The sequence below is a fragment of the Rhamphochromis longiceps genome, linkage group LG15 (assembly GCF_057381845.1).
Source record: "Rhamphochromis longiceps isolate RC_006_pf linkage group LG15, R_longiceps_female_GT1.1, whole genome shotgun sequence".
Lineage (NCBI taxonomy): Eukaryota > Metazoa > Chordata > Actinopteri > Cichliformes > Cichlidae > Rhamphochromis > Rhamphochromis longiceps.
In genome coordinates this window covers 14,611,233-14,631,870 of record NC_140571.1, presented here as the reverse complement: position 1 = coordinate 14,631,870, position 20,638 = coordinate 14,611,233, and the positions used below count along the sequence as shown (strand labels likewise).

The following is a 20,638-nucleotide window of genomic DNA, read 5'->3' as shown; positions in this document are numbered from 1 at the left end:
CTTAGTGTGTTTTTTTTTTTTGTTTTTTTTGAACACTTTATTTTTTTTAACTCATCTATTTTATCTATGCTCATCTATGCTCATCTTTATATCTTTTGCTGTCTGGATAACATGAAAATGCCTAATTTAATGCAGCTTTTTAATTTTTCACATATTCTCAAATAGGATTTCTTGCGTTCAGTAGCCTCTCTGGGATAGTTTAATGCTAAACGTCCTTGGATTTAGCGTCCTACATACATGCAGTTGCACAGACAGCCAACAGGGGGCAACCCATAGTAATTAACGGGGCATCTTCATTTGAAGACCATTACAATCTGTGCTGTCAGCCTCATATTTATCTAAATGACTGGTCTATAATATCATATTTAACACTTTCTTGATAGTTTAGCGTTTTAAATTTTTACCCCTCAGTTGACTTTCCTGTTATGTTCATCAGCATTTAAGCACCTAAAAGTGAGCTATAATTATTTTAAACTTTTATAATGTTATTAATTTTGCGCTCACAGCGTTCCTAAAATACCATAACGCTGTTTCTAATCCTAGAGAAGAAAAGGCAAAGCCTGTTAAAAATAATAATTATAAAATATCCACAACCAAATGTGAGCTTAAAAACTAACTGGAAATGTGCCGAGATGACTTCAGATGTAGTCATAAGATTTTTTAAATTTATTATTTATTTTTGTGGTCATAGACTGAAACCAACCATCAGCACTTCGGAGTCTGCGCACTCAGACTACTGGCAGGCGTCAGATGATCAAGCGAGAAGCGCTTAAAAAACAACAACATCCGCTTTTGGTTTTCAAAATCAAAGTGTCTCGATGACCTCATTGTGCAATAGAAATTCAAATTAGTTTCTAGTTCACATTGAACTAGTGTGGCAATGATTACAATATTATTATCATCATTAGTAGTAGTGGTAGTATTGTAGTATATATAACATTATTCCATAATATAGGTAATATTTTATTGAACTATTAAGAGTATTAAAAACAAAAAACAAGAATAAGTAGAGTATGATCACATGACCAGAGCAATAAACATTTAAGAATACAGTTCATATTATAAGTTCAAGATATTTAATTATGGAGAATTTAAAAAATAAAATAAATGTGAAAATTTATTTTATACAAGATCTGGCCAAACAATAAATGTTTAGAAACATTTAATTTTCTTAATACATTTCATTACACAAAAAAGTTAGAAATGATTTATTATGGCAAAAACTAAACAGTAAAAGAAAACATATACATAAATGTATGTAAAACATCCTCACAGGACCACACCATTAACATTAAAGCTTTTCATAACTTTGCGAAAAGAATACATTTAAAAATGTAATATATTCAGGTATAAAAATTGCACAAATAAATATGGAGAAAAAAAAAGCTCAAAGATTAAAAACATGATGATTATGTGACAATGATCTGTTTGTAACTTTGTAAATAATCAGACATTTGAATCTTTAGTGAACTAATCAAGACTTATTCATTGGAACCTACATCCTTTTTAGTAACCAGCGTGATCTGACTAGGAAGGATATTGTCAGGTGTTTTGTTTCCGTTTTTATATGGATGATCTTCCTAAAACATTAAACAAAGTGAATACTGGAAGTATGATAGGGGTCTTGTTAATCATCCAATATAGGCTGATAGTTGGGGGTGGGGTCTTGTTAATCATCCAATATAGGCTGATAGTTGTTCCAGCAGCTGCTCGGGGTTGACTTAATTTATAATTTGTTGAGTTAAACTCTATCCATCCATTCGCTTCCGCTTATCCTTTTCAGGGTCGCGGGGGGCGCTGGAGCCTATCCCAGCTGTCATAGGGCGAGAGGCAGGGTACACCCTGGACAGGTCGCCAGTCTGTCGCAGGGCTAACACACAAGGACAAACAACCCACATTCACACCTAGTGGCAATTTGGATTATCCAATTAACCTATCCCCACAAGTTGCATGTCTTTGGACGGTGGGAGGAAGCCGGAGTACCCGGAGAGAACCCACGCAAACACGGGGAGAACATGCAAACTCCACACAGAAAGACCCCGGCCTGATGGTGGAATTGAACTCAGGACCTTCTTGCTGTGCGGCAACAGTGCTAACCACCGTGCCGAGTTAAACTCTAAAAAAGTGCAATAATTTTTGCTAATTCTGTTTGGGTGATCATTGTTTAAATGTATAGACTATAGTCAGATATTTGGATAACAGGAATGATCTCTGTGATGATGATGATCATAATCCTTATCCCTCTGAAGCTACTACACCTCTGCACCTCATCCTTTCAGTGGACTGTGTAAAAAGGTCCACTGAGCTCTCCTAGATATCTTCATACTTCCACAGGTATGTCATATGGACCGTTCTGCTTTTCATCCTCTCAATAGCTAATCTCACTTCCTCCTTAGTAATCGTCTGCACTTCCTTATTTACTAACTTTCCTCCTTCTGTTATTACCTCTCTCTCTCAGGAGCTCCTCAAACTACTTTATCTTCTCAGTGAGGAATCCAACCTTATAAGAACATTTAACAATGTTAATCTACAAAAGTGACTAAATACTAAAGATAAGATAAGATAAGATAAGATAAAAGGTTCCTGGCGTGGACATGTAAGGATTTTTAGTTAAGCCTTTTATTTTCATTTAATAGCATAATATCTAGACCAAAAAAAAAAAAGAAAAAAAAGCTGACTTCACTTTGTACGATTACTACTAAGAAGATTTTATTTTGAAGGCAGGATCATATCATTTCCGATCCTGTTGATCTTTTGTGTACATTGACGCGGTGTGATCGGCATCCGGAGAAAGACAACGGCTCTTGGAAGCTAGAGACGAGAAATCGCTGATCTTTGTATTTGATGTGTACCTGCGGTGCATATTTTAAGGCGCGTTTGTCTAACGATCAGGGCTGATCCCAACAGGCCTCCCCTCGTCGGCTGAGCCGCCTCTCGTCAATATTCGCTAATGGGAGGTCGGCTAACTTGACGATGACGATGATGGTGATGATGATGATGCATCAGAGGATTTATCCCGGTGTCTGACTGAGATGGAGCTAGCGGCGCTCGAGTGGAGTCGCTTGCTAGCCAGCTAGCGAGCTAACGGTGCCCTCCGGGATTGAGCGTGTTCCCAAGCAGTCCGCGTTTTATAGCTAAATGGGTGCAGCCGCAGTTTTATCGCGCAGTATTTCCACCTTTGACCCCCACGTTTGATAGCCCGACCATGCCGACCTGCAAATACTGCTAACTTAACCTCCTGGGTTGGGTACACGTGACAGCGTTTATCTCGCTCCAACAATTAGCTGCACCTTCGGCCGTCCTTTGATGCTTCAGTGACGGTAACCGGGTGAGTAACATGAGCTACGGGACTTTTACTACTCAATTACAGGGGTCGGGCTATATTCTGGATGAGGCACACGGCTATTGCACTTTCCAGGAGCCTCCAGACACCCAGCGTACGAGTTAACGTGTGTTATTGTCTCGTAAAACACTGGAGTGTTAAGTCTTAGCTTCCTATGCTGTGCGTGTCGGTCTATTTTGCAATAGTGCCAATATTTATTAACTAATCTCGTTATGCTAACTCACTCCACCGCTAGCTAGCATGTCATGAAGTACTCGACCGTGTCCTGAGCGGCTGGTCCTTTTATGGTGCTGTCTTTGCAAGGAAAACTGCAAAAGATTGGCCGCTAGCAGACTGTCGCTAAAGAAGGAGCGGGCATATTTAAGAGTAAATCTTCATTATCAATACTGTGACTGCAGCGTCCAGGACGCGTGTGTTACATATAAATTCCGTGAAATAGCCTCAGCCGGTTAGCGGCAGACTCTGCTTGGTTTAGAGTGTGTGTACGGATGTGTGTGTAATAGCTATGAGTAAATTTGGGGATTGGTTCAGACAGTTTGTGTACAGTGAGGATAACGTGATGCAAGTTGCACACATGACTTGTTTCCTGTCTTGTGAAACAAGTCAGTAGGAGAGGCTAACTGCTGCCGTGCGTGTGTCCTTTTGCAGACGGTGTGTATCAGGATGGCACAGCTCTTGGATGGGGCCGGGAAACTGGTCTGGGTTCTCCTCAGATCCGTGCTCCGTTTCACTTTTATGTTCATCAACAACTGTGTAGCCATCCCATCCTACTGCTTGTACCTGATGCTGCTTCAACCCCTGAGAATATGGGACCGCTCCGTTTTCTGGCACATTGAAGGCATCATGTTCAAGTGGTTGCTGGCCATGGTGTCTTCATGGGGTTGGGTTGCAGGTTATACAGGTAAGATGTTGTTTTTTTTGTTGTTTTTTTTTCCTTCTCTTTTGTCATCCATTGTGTGTGTGTGTGGATGATGGGTTCAGTGGTGACCATCTAATAATGCAGGAGCCTGCTCTAACACCAGTATGAGCTTCAAGTCTTTTCTTCACATAGGCCTGTTTTCTTCCAGGTCCTATGAGGTTACTTAAGAAGTTATTGCTATTGGGAAGATAATTTCAAAGTCTTTAAAAGCTAATAGAAGTATTCTGTTTGCTGTAGGGTAAAGTACACATTTTTAATGCTTAATGCATATAACATCAACCCAAAACATGTTTGAGAGAAACGAATGCTTATTGCTGTGACTTAGATGTACTTACATGAAAGAGAGAGAGACAAGCATTGGCTAATACCGCCCAGCATCATGACAACTAAATATTGTGTAAACATGTTATTTAACAAACTTGGGGTTTGCTGAATGTCCTACTGTAAAACGTTGTAAAAGTTGATGTTTTGCATTACTGCTGAACCAAACCAAATCAAAAAGGGGCACATTTTACGTTGAAGCTGAACGGCCGTCATTTTCGCTTTGCATTTCATGTTTGATAGTTTTCACTGCTCGAACAGTGGTTGGCGAGCATTTGCAGAAAAATCAGCAAATTCCATGCAAACTACGGGTGAACTCGACAATCTGCTACTGGCCAAAGGAGTCACAGGTTTTCTGTGTGGTATACCACTTTGTGACCAACTTCACCTAGCAATAGCAAACTGGTTGTGGCATACACATTTTTCCATAGTGACCGATGGTTATCGTTGCGTCACTCGCCACGCTCTGGGCCGACATGAACGAGGCTTTAGCATTTGATTTCAAAGCACCTTCAGCAGGCACTTACGACTAGCAGAAGAATGCAATTTTTTCTGTAGCAACAGGTGGTTGCCAACTGGTCTCTTGGCCTGTGTAACTATGTTTTTATAATGTTTTTTTTTTTTTATATTGGGCATGGACTGCAAAATAAAGGGCTAATATCAGTGTTTACAAAAAACAGTATGGCCATTTATGATACTGATATATTTGTTTGTTTGCAATATCTTTATTATGATAAATAGCAGAAGCATTTTAAAATCCTTCCACACTAGTTTTATATATATTTATATAGTTTAAAACTGATGCAGCGTCACAGGTTGATGTAAGACAGTAAATGGGGTAAATTTAGTAATTTTTCCTCTTTTCTTTTTTTAATACCATTTGTTGAAAAAACGAGTCAATAAGGAAGCTATTTGTCTATTCTTGGACATTCCAAGTTGTGGAAACATGTTACCTCTTGCAGCTTCAGGTGAATGGTTAATTGATTAATAAGCTACTAATGTTTTGGCCAAATGATTCAATAAAAATAAACAGCTCGTTTTATTGATCCCACAAGGGAAATAATTGTAAGATGGTGCAAAAACATTTCTATATACAACAGTTCTTAAAAAAAAATAAAAATGAAGTTAAGTTTAAGAAGAGTGAAAAGTGTGACTGAGATTGTGCAACAGAGCAAAGAAAGAGAGATTGACTTTAAAAAGCTAAACTTGTTTGTTTTGATCCTCAAGTACTGCAGCTGCACTTTGCCCTACTTTCAGTAGAGCTTTTTCAAATAATTGTGGTTACTTGCTTTAATAACTGATTCTGTGTAAGTGGCGTTGTATTGAAATGCATTGCTTGCTGTTTATAAGGTTGAATATATTTCTTCTTAATTATATAAGAATTGTGCATTTGCAGACGGTTCATTTAAAGTAGCCGATCACTGAATATTTCAGAAATTGTTTCAAAATTATAGATTAAGAAAACCTTTTTGTAATGATTTTGTGCTTTCCTTTGTCATTTCTATCAGTAAATGAATTCCATATAGCTTTTGGATTTGTAGTCGGACACAATAGGACATTAAAAAAGCGTCTGGTGCATTCAAAAAATTACAATGCACATTTTTCACCGTTTTTGACATTTTATAGGTTAATTAACTGAGAGCGTAGTTGCCAGATAAATCGGTAATGAAGCTAATTGTTGGTGTGCTCCACAAATGACAGATGGAGACAGAATATCAGACACACTCACCTGACAGACACGAATATCACAGGTCGTCGTTGTTTCCACTCGAATGGCTGGTTGGATATCTTGACGTGACTCAGGCTACAGTCGGGTTCATTTATATGGAGCAAAATGTTTACAAACTGCTAAGTGGTGAACATAAGAAGCAACAAGGCATGCTAATTAATAATTCAAAGCTTTCACTCTATAGAGCACCTGGACTTGCGTTGAGCAAAATGTATTGCAGGCTTTGATCGACAGGATTTGGAGTGAGATATTTTACACCCTTTTATGGTCCTCGGGACCCAAAATGGTCCCCATCCAAAAGGTGATATAGCAATGGATTTTATGAATTTTTTTTTCATTTTTTTTCACATCAGATCTTTTAAACAACTTCAGACCTATCCACTGATATAAAGTTTTTCATAATTTTTTTTAATATTTTTTAGGTTTTTATGGCTTTATTGTCATAAAAAACCCTGTTTTTTGGGGGGTAAAAAACCATAATATGCAATTTTTTTTTTTAAAAAAAAATGGGTTGCAAATGACTGATATATTGAGAATCAAAAATCCAAAGGGACCCAAAAGGGTCCCTTTTTTTTGACTATGACCATCCGAGGGTTAAAGCAGGGGTGTCAAACATAAGGCCCAGGGGCCAGAATCAGCCTGGCAAAGAGCCCACTGAACAGCTCTGGAAGTGTGAAGGAGTGTATAGATTTATGAGCGTTTAATTGTATTTTCGTAAGTTTTACATCTTTTTCTATTAATCATTCATAATATGCCAAATTAAATAAGTGTTAGATTAAAAAAAAAAGATATGGTTTTCACAGTGGGTCCACAGGAAAAATACATTTTCTTTAAATTAATGAAAACTTTGTATTTAATAATTGCTGCATTACAAATCACAATGGAGAGAGAAAAAAATGGCTTACTGAGTCCCCATTTTGATTTCCAGTCAGTTGAAACCTTATCATTATCCAGCAGGGGTTAATTTTTTTCTTCAAACGTGTAGGTATTTGTTACATCCTGGGAGGCTGTGGGAGTGTGTGGGCGTGGTGTTGTCTTCTCCCTCTCCTCCTCCTTCATTCTGGCCCCTCCCCTTGTCTCTCTCTGCCCCTGCCTTCTCCTTTAGGTCACACCTGCTGCTCATCTGCTCTCGTTACAACCAATTACCCTCAGGGGTGATATAAGCTGGAGAAGAGCAGTGTGGAAGAGAAGGGAGAGGTTTCTGGTGGATTTCCTCTGTGCTGGTCAGAGTGTGCTACTGGCTCAGGTGCGGACCAGCCTTCTGGTGTGTGACCAGCCTTCTGGTGTGTGACCAGCCTTCTGGTGTGTGACCAGCCTTCTGGTGTGTGACCAGCCTTCTGGTGTGTGACCAGCCTTCTGGTGTGTGACCAGCCTTCTGGTGTGTGACCAGCCTTCTGGTGTGTGACCAGCCTTCTGGTGTGTGACCAGCCTTCTGGTGTGTGACCAGCCTTCTGGTGTGTGGCTCTTTGTGAGTAGTGCTTAACTGAGCAGTGATTGCCCATGAGTGACGGCGGCCTTCATTAGTTTGTGTGGCCTGCCTGGATATTGTTTGCTAGCAGCGTTGCTGTCTCTTTCTGTTGAAGCCTTATTGTTGCTTTCTTTGTTGAAGTGGTCATTACCACTTTGGGTTGACCTCCCTGATTTCTCATTAAAGCAGCGGTGCTGTCTCCTTTTGTTGTTGCCATTTATAATTATTGAGGTGTTTGCCTACACTAAAGATCTATTTTATATTAAATACCTCTGCCTGGCATTCTTTTCATTCCACCTGGATCTAACTGTTACTGTCCCCCACCCTCATCGCCTAGCATTTAAGAGGGGACGTAACAAAGTGGGGGCTCGTCCGGGATCGGAATGAAAGGAATTGGGTTGATTACAAGTGTGAACAGGTGTTTGTGTGTTGTGTGAAGGTCATTTGGCTAGCTACTGCTCTCCCCGGCTAGCACAGGGGAGTGTCTAGCTGAGCATTTGCTCTTCCTTCGGACACTCGTTTTTTTTGTTTTGCCTTTTTTATTTTCGGAGCAAACCCGGGTGGGGATTAATTCTCTGTTGGGGGTAGGCTTGTCGGTGCCTTTGGCGCTTGATGATTCGCCTTTAAAGTGGCCTCGAGCCTGGTACGCTCCAGAAGCTAGGACAGGCTAGAGTCTGAGTAGGCAGGACTGGGGGGAGTGTGGGTAGATTTTCAATTAATGGTTGACTTGACACAACACATTTCTCTTTCACCTGTGTGTAGTTCTGTAGTGAAGGCGTTTTGTGTGGCCCTTTAGCGGTTTGCTTGTGTTTTGCAGGCCGTTTTGGGTTTTCATGGCCACTTTTGATATTGCTGGGTTTACGGCAGAGCCGTCGCTTGCCCTGCTGGATGTTTGTAGGAAGAGGGATCTGCATGAGCTGGCTACACATTACGGGATCAGTGTCTCCACTGGTCTACGCAAAGCCGAGCTGAAGGCCGCTCTGGTGTCCGGGTTGTTGGAGAAGAGGGTGGTTGTAATGAAAGAACCCCCGAGCACACCCGGTCCGGCTGGACCAAGTGCGGCGCCTCACGTTCGAGGCCAGGTTGTAGAACCAGCAGTGTCTACACCTATGGACCAGGGGTTGCCCGAGGGGGGGCCAATGACGCTGCCCCGTTTTGATCCACTCTCCACCCAGTCATCAGAGGGTTCTAAGCAGGATGCTAGGCTCAAAGTCCGTCTAGCTCGTCTCCAGCTGGAGAAGGAGCAGAGCGAGAGTGAGTTCCAGCTGAAAAGGGAGATAGAGCTTAGGTGTTTGGACGCGGAACTGGCTAGGGCTAGGGAGGTTGAGCTGATGAAGGTGGAGGCAGAGACGAAGGTCAAGCTGCGACAGCTGGAACTCCAGCAGGCCTCCTCCCCTCCTGTGGTGGCTTCGCTGTCACAGACAGACGTACAGTTTGATGTGGGAAGGAATAGTCGTCTGGTCCCTGCATTTCGTGACACTGAGGTGGAGATTTATTTTGAATCGTTTGAGCGGATAGCGACAGCCTTGCGTTGGCCGTGGGATGTGTGGGCCATCCTGCTACAGTGCAAGCTGGTGGGCAAGGCACAGGAAGTTTGTTCCTCGTTGTCCGCTGAATGCAGCTTGCACTACGACAAACTGAAAAGTGCAATCTTGTTAGCCTATGAGCTAGTCCCCGAGGCTTACAGGCAGCGATTTCGGGGGCTGAAAAAGGTGCAGGGTCAATCCTTCCTGGATTTTGCAAGAGAAAAGAGTGTCCTCTTTGATCGGTGGTGTATGGCCTGTAAAGCTGCAGACCTAGCTTCGGTACGGGAATTAATTCTCATTGAGGAGCTCAAAAATTGCGTCACCGAGCGGATGGCGGTATATCTGAACGAGCAGAAGGTCTCTACGTTGCAGCAGACCGCGACCCTGGCTGACGAGTTCGCACTCGTCCATAAAACCAGTAGTGTTAAGCATGAGCGACGCGATACACTAGAAAAGGCTAGCGGTGCTAGTGGTGAGCAAGACACAAGGAGAGAGGTGCCTGTGCCTCGCCCCAGGTCAGACCGGAAATGTTTCTATTGTTTTAAATCCGGTGTAGGTTCTTTTTATTTGGAAGGGAAAATAAGCACAGACAGAGTCCGGGGCGGTGTCCAAAAAGTGATTTATTACACACACACAGTTACACACCGTTCAGTGCGGGAAGGTGAACCTCTTTCCCATCTGCCCAAAGACAGAAAGCTTTATAGCCATTATGACGTCAGAAGAATTCCCCTATCTCCTTCTATGTTCAGAACAACCAAACTTCCCAGACTTGAACCCAGATGTTTCCACTCATGTTTCCTGGGAACCTAACCAATTTGTGTACATGAGTGTGTGTATTTTGTGAGCGTGTAGGTCCAAGCCAACAAAAGTTCGCCGTGTACTTATGTGACCCGCTGCAGCTGAGCCTGCTGGACCTCCAGCTATTCTGGTGCTTTCTAAATGATCTATCTAGAATTATATTGTAGCAGATTTACTAAACAATGATACATGATAATATTGACGATAAACTGATACAGACTAATGAAGTACTGATGAAATAATGACAGTGCCTTATGAATGATACACAGTGACAGTAAAATAACATGTTTTCCATGACACCGGCCATTTAATAGCGGATTGCATTTGAAAAAAGGAAGTTACATTTCATAACAGAAGACATTGTGTCATTTTGTTCAGTGAAAGCAGGGTGGCATTACCATGGCAACCGAGAGAGTCCTTTTATTTTTAACCCAATCCGGGATCTTTTTGTAACCCTATCCAAGTTTGTTGCAAATACCTAAACTTTACCAACGGATTCTTCACAATAAATAATTAATATTAATACAAATTTTACAAAATGTGTGAGACTCAAATGTGGTTGGACTGGACAGCTCCAGTAGGACTAACTTTGAATCGATTAGATATCAAGAAAAGACCAGCAGTCGGCGTTTGGTTAGTTTGAAATGTTTGCTGGGCAGATGGACATAAGCGCAAGAGATGAGCCAGCCATGATGTAACATTATTATTATTATTATTATTATTATTATTATTCTCAAAGTCTGAGTAATGTTATTGTTATAAAAATTCTGCTAAATCAAAGATGTGGAGCTACCTGCTACAGTTTTACTTCTGCTTAAAAGCTATGTAAATATACTTGCATAGCTTTTAAGAATCCAAGTTATCATTATGCAGCTCCAATTTGGTCCGAGCGGTATAATTACAATTGAGGATGTTATCATTATGCAGCTCCGACCAAATTTCATTTGTGGCTTTGATGCTCAGACAGTTCTGACATGTGGGGGGAAAAAACAAACAAAACATAAATAGGAAAAGACAGAAAAAGCATGAGGTGAACTGTTCAGCGGGCAGTCCTGGTTGTCCTTTTGTATGTGACAGTCTGAATTTTGTGCTCAAGGGCACTGGGACAAGGTTGAGTCAGTTAGCACTGTTACCTCTCAACACAAAGCGGACCTGCTCAAACCCCGGTTCCCCGCATTGTCTTTGCAATCTTTTAGTGTGGACGACACAGCACTATTTCAGTGCTCTAGTTTTTGTCCAAGGTCACAGCTTTCGACATTTATAGTCCATATTTTTCTTTCCGTGTTCAATAAATGTTGTAGTCTGATATCAGACTTGATCTCAATCTTAAATCGCACATTGCTTCTACTCTAATTTCTAAGGGAAGGGCAATCTGATTTTTTTTTTTCTTTTTCCATAAATCTTCCCATAATTTAAATCAACACTAATAGAAAGCCTTGCAAGAAAAAGTGAAAACGGTTCAGCACCTTCATTTGCAGCAGGTTCAGTGGCCAGACTTTACAGTGCTGAAAACAAGCGGGTATTGGTTGCTTTAAATGTTCCTGCAATTGAAAGCAGTCCCTGGATGTCAAATCCAAACCATCAAATGTTCAGTGACTGATCTCTTCTGATCTCAGTAATCAGTGATCTTAAGAGGCTTACAGTTTTTGGGTCCCACTTAAAAACCACTTTGAATAAAACCCTCTTAAAGAAAAGCACCAAGTTTGGTACCAGGTCAGTCCAGAGGCCTTTTTGTAAAATACATGGAGATTTTCTTCATGGCTGGAGGGGTGCACACATTCTGGAAAACAGAAAACCAAAGGATCATCTTAAAAGCTAAAACAACATGCATGGATGCCACATTTAATAAAAATATAATCACCCAGACATATCAGTGCCAATGCCTACAGTATGTAAGGACTGTCAAACTCATTTTACATCGTGTGCTACATATAGCCCACTTTGATAACTAAATATTTCATCCCTGTCTTTAAGACTAAGAAAAATGACCATTGCGTTGCAGTTTTACTATGGAATAAACATATATTAAGGAAAAACAAACAGGTGTTCAATTGTTTTTCTATTAACTACTTTTAGGTTGAGTAATAGTAATAGTTGATTTAGTATGAATTGCTACGGGGGAGCTCTTTATCAATAGGAAAAGCTTTAAAACCTCTAAAAATACAGATAAGAGTTTAAAATCCATGCACTCATTCACTTTTTAAAGCCTTTCGGTGTCGCCAGACAGGACTCTGTGCTGGGACGATTTTTGCCCCCAGACCTTATTTTTGACACCCCTGCTGTATGTGCTGATATGGGTTCCTTTTCCTTAAAGAATATTTTGCTGAAAATCTCCTTGAATCAGTTAAGAAATGGCATCATATCTGCTTCGACTCCACCATCTACAGCAGCTGTAGCAGGAGGTGGAAACAAGTAGCGTCTGTAGGTGGCTGACGGGCACCTGCGGTTTAAAATCTCCACCTCATCGGCTGCCAATTGCGTTTCAGTATAACTGAACTACATATAACACCACCCTTGCATCACAGCACCAAACTTGAGGATAATTTCAGATGAGAATGTTAATCCACTCCCAAACCTGTGAGTTTTATACTTACTGGTGATGCTGGTGTCTTGCTTTCTTGTTTCTTAGCAGTTCTGGGACCTTTGGGACTTCTAGGGCTTCTTTGACCTTTCCTCAGCTTCTGGCTCATCACTGACAGCCAGTTCACTCCTCTGGGAGAGCAGTTCTCCTTGTCGGTCTGTCTGGATGAAGCCGCATTGTTGTCCTCTGTTTGTGTTGAGAGATTTTGAGTTTTGTGTTATGTTTATTTATAGCTTCATTTAAAGGAAGAAGAGCTTGTGAATTGAACAATTGCAGGAAAAGGGAGTGAGGCATTGTGTGCAGAAAAAATGTGCTGTGACAGCCAAAAAGCTACCAACTGTTTCAACAGATAAGCTAACAGTCTCTCCTTTTAAGGAGATGTTATTTGAGTTCTACACATGCCACACCTATTTCTGTGAAAGCTTGTTTGAGTATAAATAAAGGCTGTACTGAGCGCCCCGTGCGATTCCTCTGTGTCACATCTGTTGTGCACACGTTGGTGCAGAACAGATCGGACCGTGACGGGGCATCGTCCATGTACATGTAAAATCTCTGAGTCTGTTTCTTTGCCTCCTAATAATTTTCTCCTCACATTTTCTTGGTCCTTCAAGCCGGATTAGGAAGCATCAACTGTATTGTTGCGACTCCAAACAGAGGTCTACACTGTATCCTGCCGTCGTTGAGAGCCCGCACTGAAGTCTGTCGACAGCCTCCTCTAGGAAGGAGTGAAAGTCCAGGGACGTTGAAATTCGTGTTCTGGCCAGTGTTCTTATCAAGTGGTCCACGATGCTGGGATCCAGTGGCTGACCTCCAACATAGCCAGAGAATCTTGGGGAGGTAAAGAAACCACTCACTTACACTCGCATAAAGCGAACTTGGGTCCCACCCGCCGAAAGGGTTTAATTAGTCTCTCATCTCCTCCACACATCACTCACTCACTTGGACACTAGAAGGGGGAATTATGTTAAAATGCTCTTCATAGACTACAGCTCTGCATTTAACACCATAATTCCCTCCACACTCACCACCAAGCTGGAGCATCTGGGACTCAGCTCATCTATGTGTCTGTGGATCTCCAACTTCCTAACTGGCAGACCACAGGCAGTAAGGATGGGCGGACATGTCTCAGCCTCCACCACTCTCAGCACTGGAGCCCCCTGCTGTACTCTTTGTACACATATGACTGTGTGGCCACTACCAGCTCCACCACCATCATCAAGTTTGCTGACGACACCGTCGTGGTGGGCCTGATCTCTGATAACGAGACGGCCTACCTGAAGGAGATTAGGAATCTGGAGAACTGGTGCCAGAGGAACAACCTCCTTCTAAACGTCAGTAAGACAAAGGAGCTGATAGTGGACTTCAGCACTAAGCAGGAGAGGAACTACCAGACCCCGGTCATCAACGAGTGCCCAGTGGAGAGAGTGGACAGCTTCAAATACCTCGGAGTTCACATCACGCAGGACCTGTCATGGTCCTGTCACATCAACACCGTGGTGAAAAAGGCCCGTCAGCGTCTCTACCACCTCAGACGCTTGAGAGACTTCCAACTGCCCTCCAAGGTGCTCAGGAACTTTTACTCGTGCACCATAGAGAGCATCCTGACGGGAAACATCTTAACCTGGTTCGGGAACAGCACCATGCAGGACAGACGAGCTCTACAGAGGGTTGTGCGGTCAGCTGAGCGCACCATCCGCTCCGAGCTCCCTGACCTGCACTCAATCTACAGCAGGCGGTGCTGGTCCAAGGCCAGGAAGATCGTGAAGGACCTCAGCCATCCCAACAACAGACTGTTCTCTCTGTTGAGGTCAGGAAAGCGATTCCGCTCCCTGAAGACCAACACAGAGAGACTGAGGAGGAGCTTCTTCCCGCAGGCGATACGGTCTCTCAATCACACCACCACACAGTACTGACCCACACATACAGTTCTTACACACACTGGACTTTCTGGACTTTGTTTTCACTTCATTACTTAAATCACGCTGCTGTTATTGTGTATATATTTATTTATATTTCTTCATACATTCTTATATAGTTCTATATTGTGTATTTTGTTGTACAGTTATTTTATTTTCAACTTTAATTTATATATTTTATCTTATTCTCCCAGTTAAATTTACCCTTCATTCTAATTTGTGTTGTACAGTTATTTCATTTTTAACCTTAATTTATATTTTACTCCTTCCTAGTTAAATTTACCCTTTTTAATTTTTCATATTTATTTCCTTATTCATAGCCTTTTCCTTTTTTGTTTTCTTTAGGTCACGAGCAGTTGTCCAAGCATTTCACTACATATCATACTGTGTATGACTGTGTACGTGACAAATAAAATTTGAATTTGAATTTGATTTAGTCTAATCCACTGCACGGATCTGTAAAATAGGACTAATCCGCCGAAAGGATTTCGAAATTAGGAGTTTTTAGGACTGATCCGCCGAAAGGATCTGCGCGATTGTGTAATAAATGTTTGTGTTTTCTGTGTGTTGAGTGAATTGATTTATACAGCACAATACGCTGCTGAATCACTCTCACTGTTATTGTTATTATATTTTCTGTCAGTAGCCAAAATACTGGTGACAAAGGAGAACGGTTGAGTTCCGTCTCATAAAACTGACACCACTCCACGAATAGAGTGGAGTTGAAGGGCGTGTTAGTAACCACTCCTATTAGTCTCATACCAGAGAAGGCTCTGCAGTTTCTGTCCTAACGGGTAATCAGCCCACCAAGTTCACTGTTGACGAGCAGTGGTTAGAAGAAAAAAAAAAAATGTCCAGGCGCCGGACAAATTAGTGTGCGAAGATGGAGAAATCCTAAAAAGACCAAATGTCCCACCTGGGAAGGAAAATGTAGCCCATCTGCACTATCACAACTTAAACAAGCCCTACTAAAAGGAGTAGGGGAAACAAAAAATTTAAAGAAGAAAGGAAAATGTACGCAAGAATTACAATATTCCCAGGCCCGGAGAGAAGAAGCAGTTAGGAGAGATGAAAATTTAAAAAAAAAAAAAAAAAAAAAGAAGATAAGCAGTCAGAAAAATAGAACGTAACTGCCAGTTTAGTAAAACCAGAAGACGAGACACTGTGCGGTCCTCGCAATCTTTTTATTAAACCACCACCTGTTCCTGCAGCCGCATCTGCAGCACCACCCGTTATATACTCACCCATATCAGGAAGAACATAATAATCCCTTAAGTGAAAACTAGAGATCAAAAGTAGTTTAAAGTAGTTTTAAAAGGTTGGAAACAGACCCCACCGAATAGATATAAATATAAGAAGTACAAAAATAAAATAAAGGCAAAATTACATCAGAACTTATTTTTAATGTATTGAAACTAATAATAGGAAGGATAACAACCTGTAAACTTATATTAACAATGAAACATAGTTGGCATGACGACCATGCCCAGAATGTATAAAATGAATAAAAGGAAATAATTCACACGAAAACCTTTTAAATAAAATAGAGAGATGCATAAGGTACATTAAGGCTGTGTCATTGGTCAGCCAAGGAAAGTGTGTGAAAAGGTAAATGTCTCCAGCTTGGGAAATGGTGAAACTGCAGATCACCCGAAGCCCTTGATGGATACAAAATAAAATATAAATAATATATTATAATAAACTGCTTGGTTCGCCATGCAACAGAGAGAACGAATGTGACCGAAGGTTGGATCTGAGATGAGGCAAACAGAAGACCGGTCTAAAAAGTAGGCACAAACCTGTTCAGAGAAAAAGCAAATCTGCGCAGATTGGATGAATTCTAAATGATCTGTTTGCTGAGTAAGATGATCCTAACTATTAAATCGGCTCAGTAGTAGTATAGTAATATACACTAATAAAATATTGTAATATACTATTGTTATTATATAGAAAGAAAAAGATGATAATATTAATAATGATATAATATTAATAAGAAGCAACCTAGTCAGTTATGATGTGAGGTGGACGATTGTTATGAAGTAGTCTGCATCAAGCTTAAGGTTTGCTCAAACTCAGTATAATGACATATGAGATGAAGAAAATATCTAAACTAATTAAGTGCATAGAGGAACTTGACCTGCTTGAAAACCTATTATTTATCCTAGATAAAACATTACTGAAATATAGAGCACACCTATAATAATAACAACTAATATGCCAAACCCTGCAGACAACAGTTAAAGCTACAGGATTGAGAAGCTGAATTAAATATGTGGACACTGCTAAGCTGATGAGCATGTTACACATTTTCTTTTATTTTTTATTTATTTGTTTTTTAGAGCAGAAACTGCATGCTATGCGGATGCGCAGGCAGCTCAGTGCGCACTCGCGGAGCAGATACTGCACATGGAGCGGACATTCCCGGACTCTCTCATCATTGCTCTTGGGGACTTTAACAAAGCCAATCTGAGCCATGAGCTTCCCCAAATACAAGCAGTATATTAAATGCCCGACCAGAGAGGAGAGGACATTAGACCACTGTTACAGCACGATCAGCGGGGCCTATCGTGCGGTGCCCCGCGCTTCACTCGGACTTTCTGACCACGTCATGATCCACCTAATCCCCGCGTCACCATCACCTCCGTCATTAAGAAAGCCCAGCAGAGGATGTACTTCCTGAGGCAGCTGAAGAAATTCAACCTGCCAACACGGACGATGATGCAATTCTACACTGCAATCATAGAGTCCACCCTCACCTCCTCCATCACCGTGTGGTACGCTGGAGCCACTATCAGGGACAAACAGAGACTGCAGCGTGTTGTGCGCTCTGCTGAGAAGGTGATTGGCTGCAGACTCCATCTCTGCAGGACCTGTACACCTCCAGGACACTGGGGCGTGCAGCTCGGATCTCAGCTGACCCTTCTCACCCTGGACACAGTCTGTTTGACCTGCTCCCCTCAGGCAGGAGGCTCCGGTCCATTCGCACCAGAACCTCTCGCCATAAGAACAGTTTCTTCCCCTCTGCTGTTGGACACATGAACAATAACCGTATGACTGTTCCCACCACTAACACATGACCCTACGCTGTGTTCACTGCATCATTCCATGTTTGGCACTGATCACCACCTGCACTCATGTATATATCATGTATCTATCTATCTACTTAGCACTTTTAATTCTCATTTTTATTTTCATGTCTATTTAAGCTTAATTTATAACAGTATTTATAACAGTATGTTTGCACCGAAGCACCGCAGCAATTTCCTAATGTTGTAAACCCGCTCAACATTTGGCAATAAAACCCTTTCTGATTCTGATTTCTATTAAAAACCAACACATGCAGCTGTCTGTGAGCTCAGTTTTTCCCCTCACACTTCTGCTTTGTTTCAGTGGCAGCATTTTTTTTCTTTTTGTGTCCTGACTCATGGATGTTTTTTCTTTGATTATTTTGTTGGTTTGGAAACGAATTTGTGACCATACTTGTGGATCACAGTGACACATAGTGATTAGGCATGTGATTAGCTGTGAGCTATGAGCTGTGAGTAATGCAAAGTTTATATATATATATGTAAAATCCAACAGTGTGAAGCACATAGCAGCCAGAAACTGTAATGCCACAGATCAGGGAGGCTTCATCATCACCATCTTCATCGCCGTACGATCAGAGCGTGAGACTTCACATCTGGAGCACAGGAGACATTCTGTGATAAGTCCTCCTTCTAGCTTGTCCCACAAGCAGTCGGTGAGATTTACTCACAACAAAAAGGGTTAATGACAAAATTTCCATGAAAACATATATTCATTCTTTGTAAAGTGTTTAAATTGTGTTTTCACTTGACCTTAGGAGTGTTGGAGTGTATTGTAATGTCTGTACTCAGGTGTTTCCCTCTGTGATCCATCCCCTTCAGAGCTGAGACACTAAGGACTGAACAGACTGCACAGTTTCTGTGACTGAGCCTCCAAAACACCTTCTTTGAAACCACTCATGAATGAAGGGCTTTATATTTGCAGGAGCACTACTACAGGTATTCAGTTTATTACAGGATGTGTTTGTTTCTTAGGACCAGCTCTGAGTGCACACTACCTAACATATACACCTTTCTGTTCATTACAAACCAACTACTCTGGATCATATGGCCAGTTGGCAGGAATGTTGCTGCAGGAAAACATCCCTGGAGATCACCATCATTGTCAGACTGACTGTGCCTCCTCTGTGCAGTGTCAAGTTCCTCCCTAAATGAGTGTGTAAGTTAACATTTTCATCATTTTATTCCCTTTGACAAGACAAGTATCACTGATATTTACATTTACAACTACATAAGTTCCCGTTTTCTGCTCTTCTTTTAAAGTCCTCAGCTATCCTGCTTCTGTGCTGCTTGCCACACATCAAACACTGGCCGGATGACAGGGAGGGTCCACTCTGAAGTCACTGGACATGATAAGGATCATATGGGACTTTATAGTTTCACAGAAACGTACTCTTTGATTACAGGTTTTAAATGGACATAATGACTGCCTCTCTCTGATCAACAGGCTAAAGGATTGTTTTCATTGTTAGTGCTCTGTACAATGTATGCTTATTTAATATTTCATCACAGAGCAAACCTTTATTTAAGATATTTTTATTTTGTTTTAATGTTGAATTAACTGTGGGGATTTTTTTAAGTGGGCACTCGGGATGTCATATGACCAGAAATGTGGTAACTGGAATTCAACAGTATGGAAGACAAAATCTGCTAAGAACAAAACGCACACAAAACCCCCCAAGAAAATTCAAATTCATTCCATGTAATCCAATCTAAAACATTTTAAACTGCTGAACAGCAACACAAACAGTGTTAACAGAATGATTATGATGAGTTTGTACCAAAGTTTCAGGTCACATGGCATACCTAGTGTGTCGTGTGGGGTATCAGCTAGGGCTGAACGATATATCGCATTTGCGATAATATCGCGACATGATCAAGTGCAATTTTCTAACCGCAAAGGCTGCGATTATACTCTGGACATGTCCAAATTCATGGGCTGCATCCTCCTGAGGCCGCATTTGTAGACCGATTACGTCACAGCGACGCGCCGAAGGCTGTCCAAATTACTACCATATCCCAGAATTCATAGCGCGGCCCAGCCAAACTCCAGTTTCCAGCAATGGCGGCCGCTACTAAGTTTTAAAATTACTCATACTAATCTTTCTGGGTCACAAAATAAACTTTTAACATATTTTCAGGCGAGGAAATAGTTGTGTAAACATCAAATATCTGCTCGGTTTATCAAGATATCCCATATTTGCAAAAGTGCTTCGACGTTTTCAGAGGCGTCTGCTACCCACCAGCTCGACAGCTAGCCGGGAGCTTGAGGGTTACTGATGCGGCCGAGAACGGCACAACTCCTGGCACATCATTTTCAGATCACCGCGGAGTTTCGCTGCTCGGGTTAAACGTAATATATAAGTCACTTAGACAACCTAAAAACTTTATTGTTGGGCTTTTTTCAGTGTTTTGTTTGTTCGTGAGTAAATCGGTTTGGCTGAGATTAAAGTTATTAGATTAGATAAAATAAAACTTTATTAATCCCCCGGGTGGGTTCCTCCTTGGTTTTCACACAGCTGACTAAACGTCAAACAGAAAACTTATTAAACAGAAGTATGAGACAGTCGAGAATTTACACCAGTGTCTGGTTATATTTTAGATAGCAAGAAGCAGACGGCCGAGTTTATTAAACTCCACCGAGACAGCGGTGACGCTAATCAGAACTAGCCTTCTGATTAGCTAATCAGAAGGCTAGACCGTCCAATTTCACGCCTTTAAATTTTAAAGGCGTGTTTGTGTGTGTGTTTATACAATTGCTATTATGTTTGCACTTTATGTGTAATGTTACTGACTGCAGAGATCAGTAAGATGTGTGTATTTTTTATTTATTAGTTTTATTTATTTAATATTATTTTTTAATTGAATGACTGTCTAGTAGTTCACAGATGTCGAAAAACTGAGTGTGGTAAAGCCACTGATTTTTTTTTATGTATATTTCTGCAATCTGC

General features: G+C 41.3%; 1 protein-coding gene across 5 annotated transcripts; it reads left to right on the top strand.

Moving 5' to 3' along the window:
• The first annotated feature begins 2,729 nt into the window (after positions 1-2,729).
• On the top strand, positions 2,730-20,419 carry LOC146652403 (uncharacterized). 5 transcript variants are annotated; one of them, XM_085383360.1, is made up of 7 exons: positions 2,732-3,328; positions 3,992-4,244; positions 13,297-13,522; positions 18,184-18,343; positions 18,510-18,626; positions 18,743-18,846; positions 18,951-20,419. In XM_085383360.1, exons 2-5 carry the CDS (start codon positions 4,007-4,009, stop codon positions 18,513-18,515), a joined length of 630 nt encoding a protein of 209 aa, XP_085239486.1. In that variant the 5' UTR covers positions 2,732-3,328; positions 3,992-4,006; the 3' UTR covers positions 18,516-18,626; positions 18,743-18,846; positions 18,951-20,419. The 5 variants fall into 5 exon arrangements, 3 of the variants coding, with proteins under 3 accessions (XP_085239486.1, XP_085239485.1, XP_085239487.1); XM_085383359.1 differs by having other exon boundaries at positions 18,184-18,626; XM_085383361.1 differs by lacking the exon at positions 18,184-18,343 and having other exon boundaries at positions 2,736-3,328.
• Positions 20,420-20,638: the final 219 nt, after the last annotated feature.

Bases quoted from the DNA above. Each gene is read 5' to 3' on its own strand.
- LOC146652403 (XM_085383359.1), top strand. From the start codon at position 4,007: ATGGCACAGCTCTTGGATGGGGCCGGGAAACTGGTCTGGGTTCTCCTC. The intron at 4,245-13,296 runs GTAAGATGTTGT...TGGTCCTTCAAG, and splicing joins TTGGGTTGCAGGTTATACAG to CCGGATTAGGAAGCATCAAC. The intron at 13,523-18,183 runs GTAAAGAAACCA...AAAATCCAACAG, and splicing joins AGCCAGAGAATCTTGGGGAG to TGTGAAGCACATAGCAGCCA.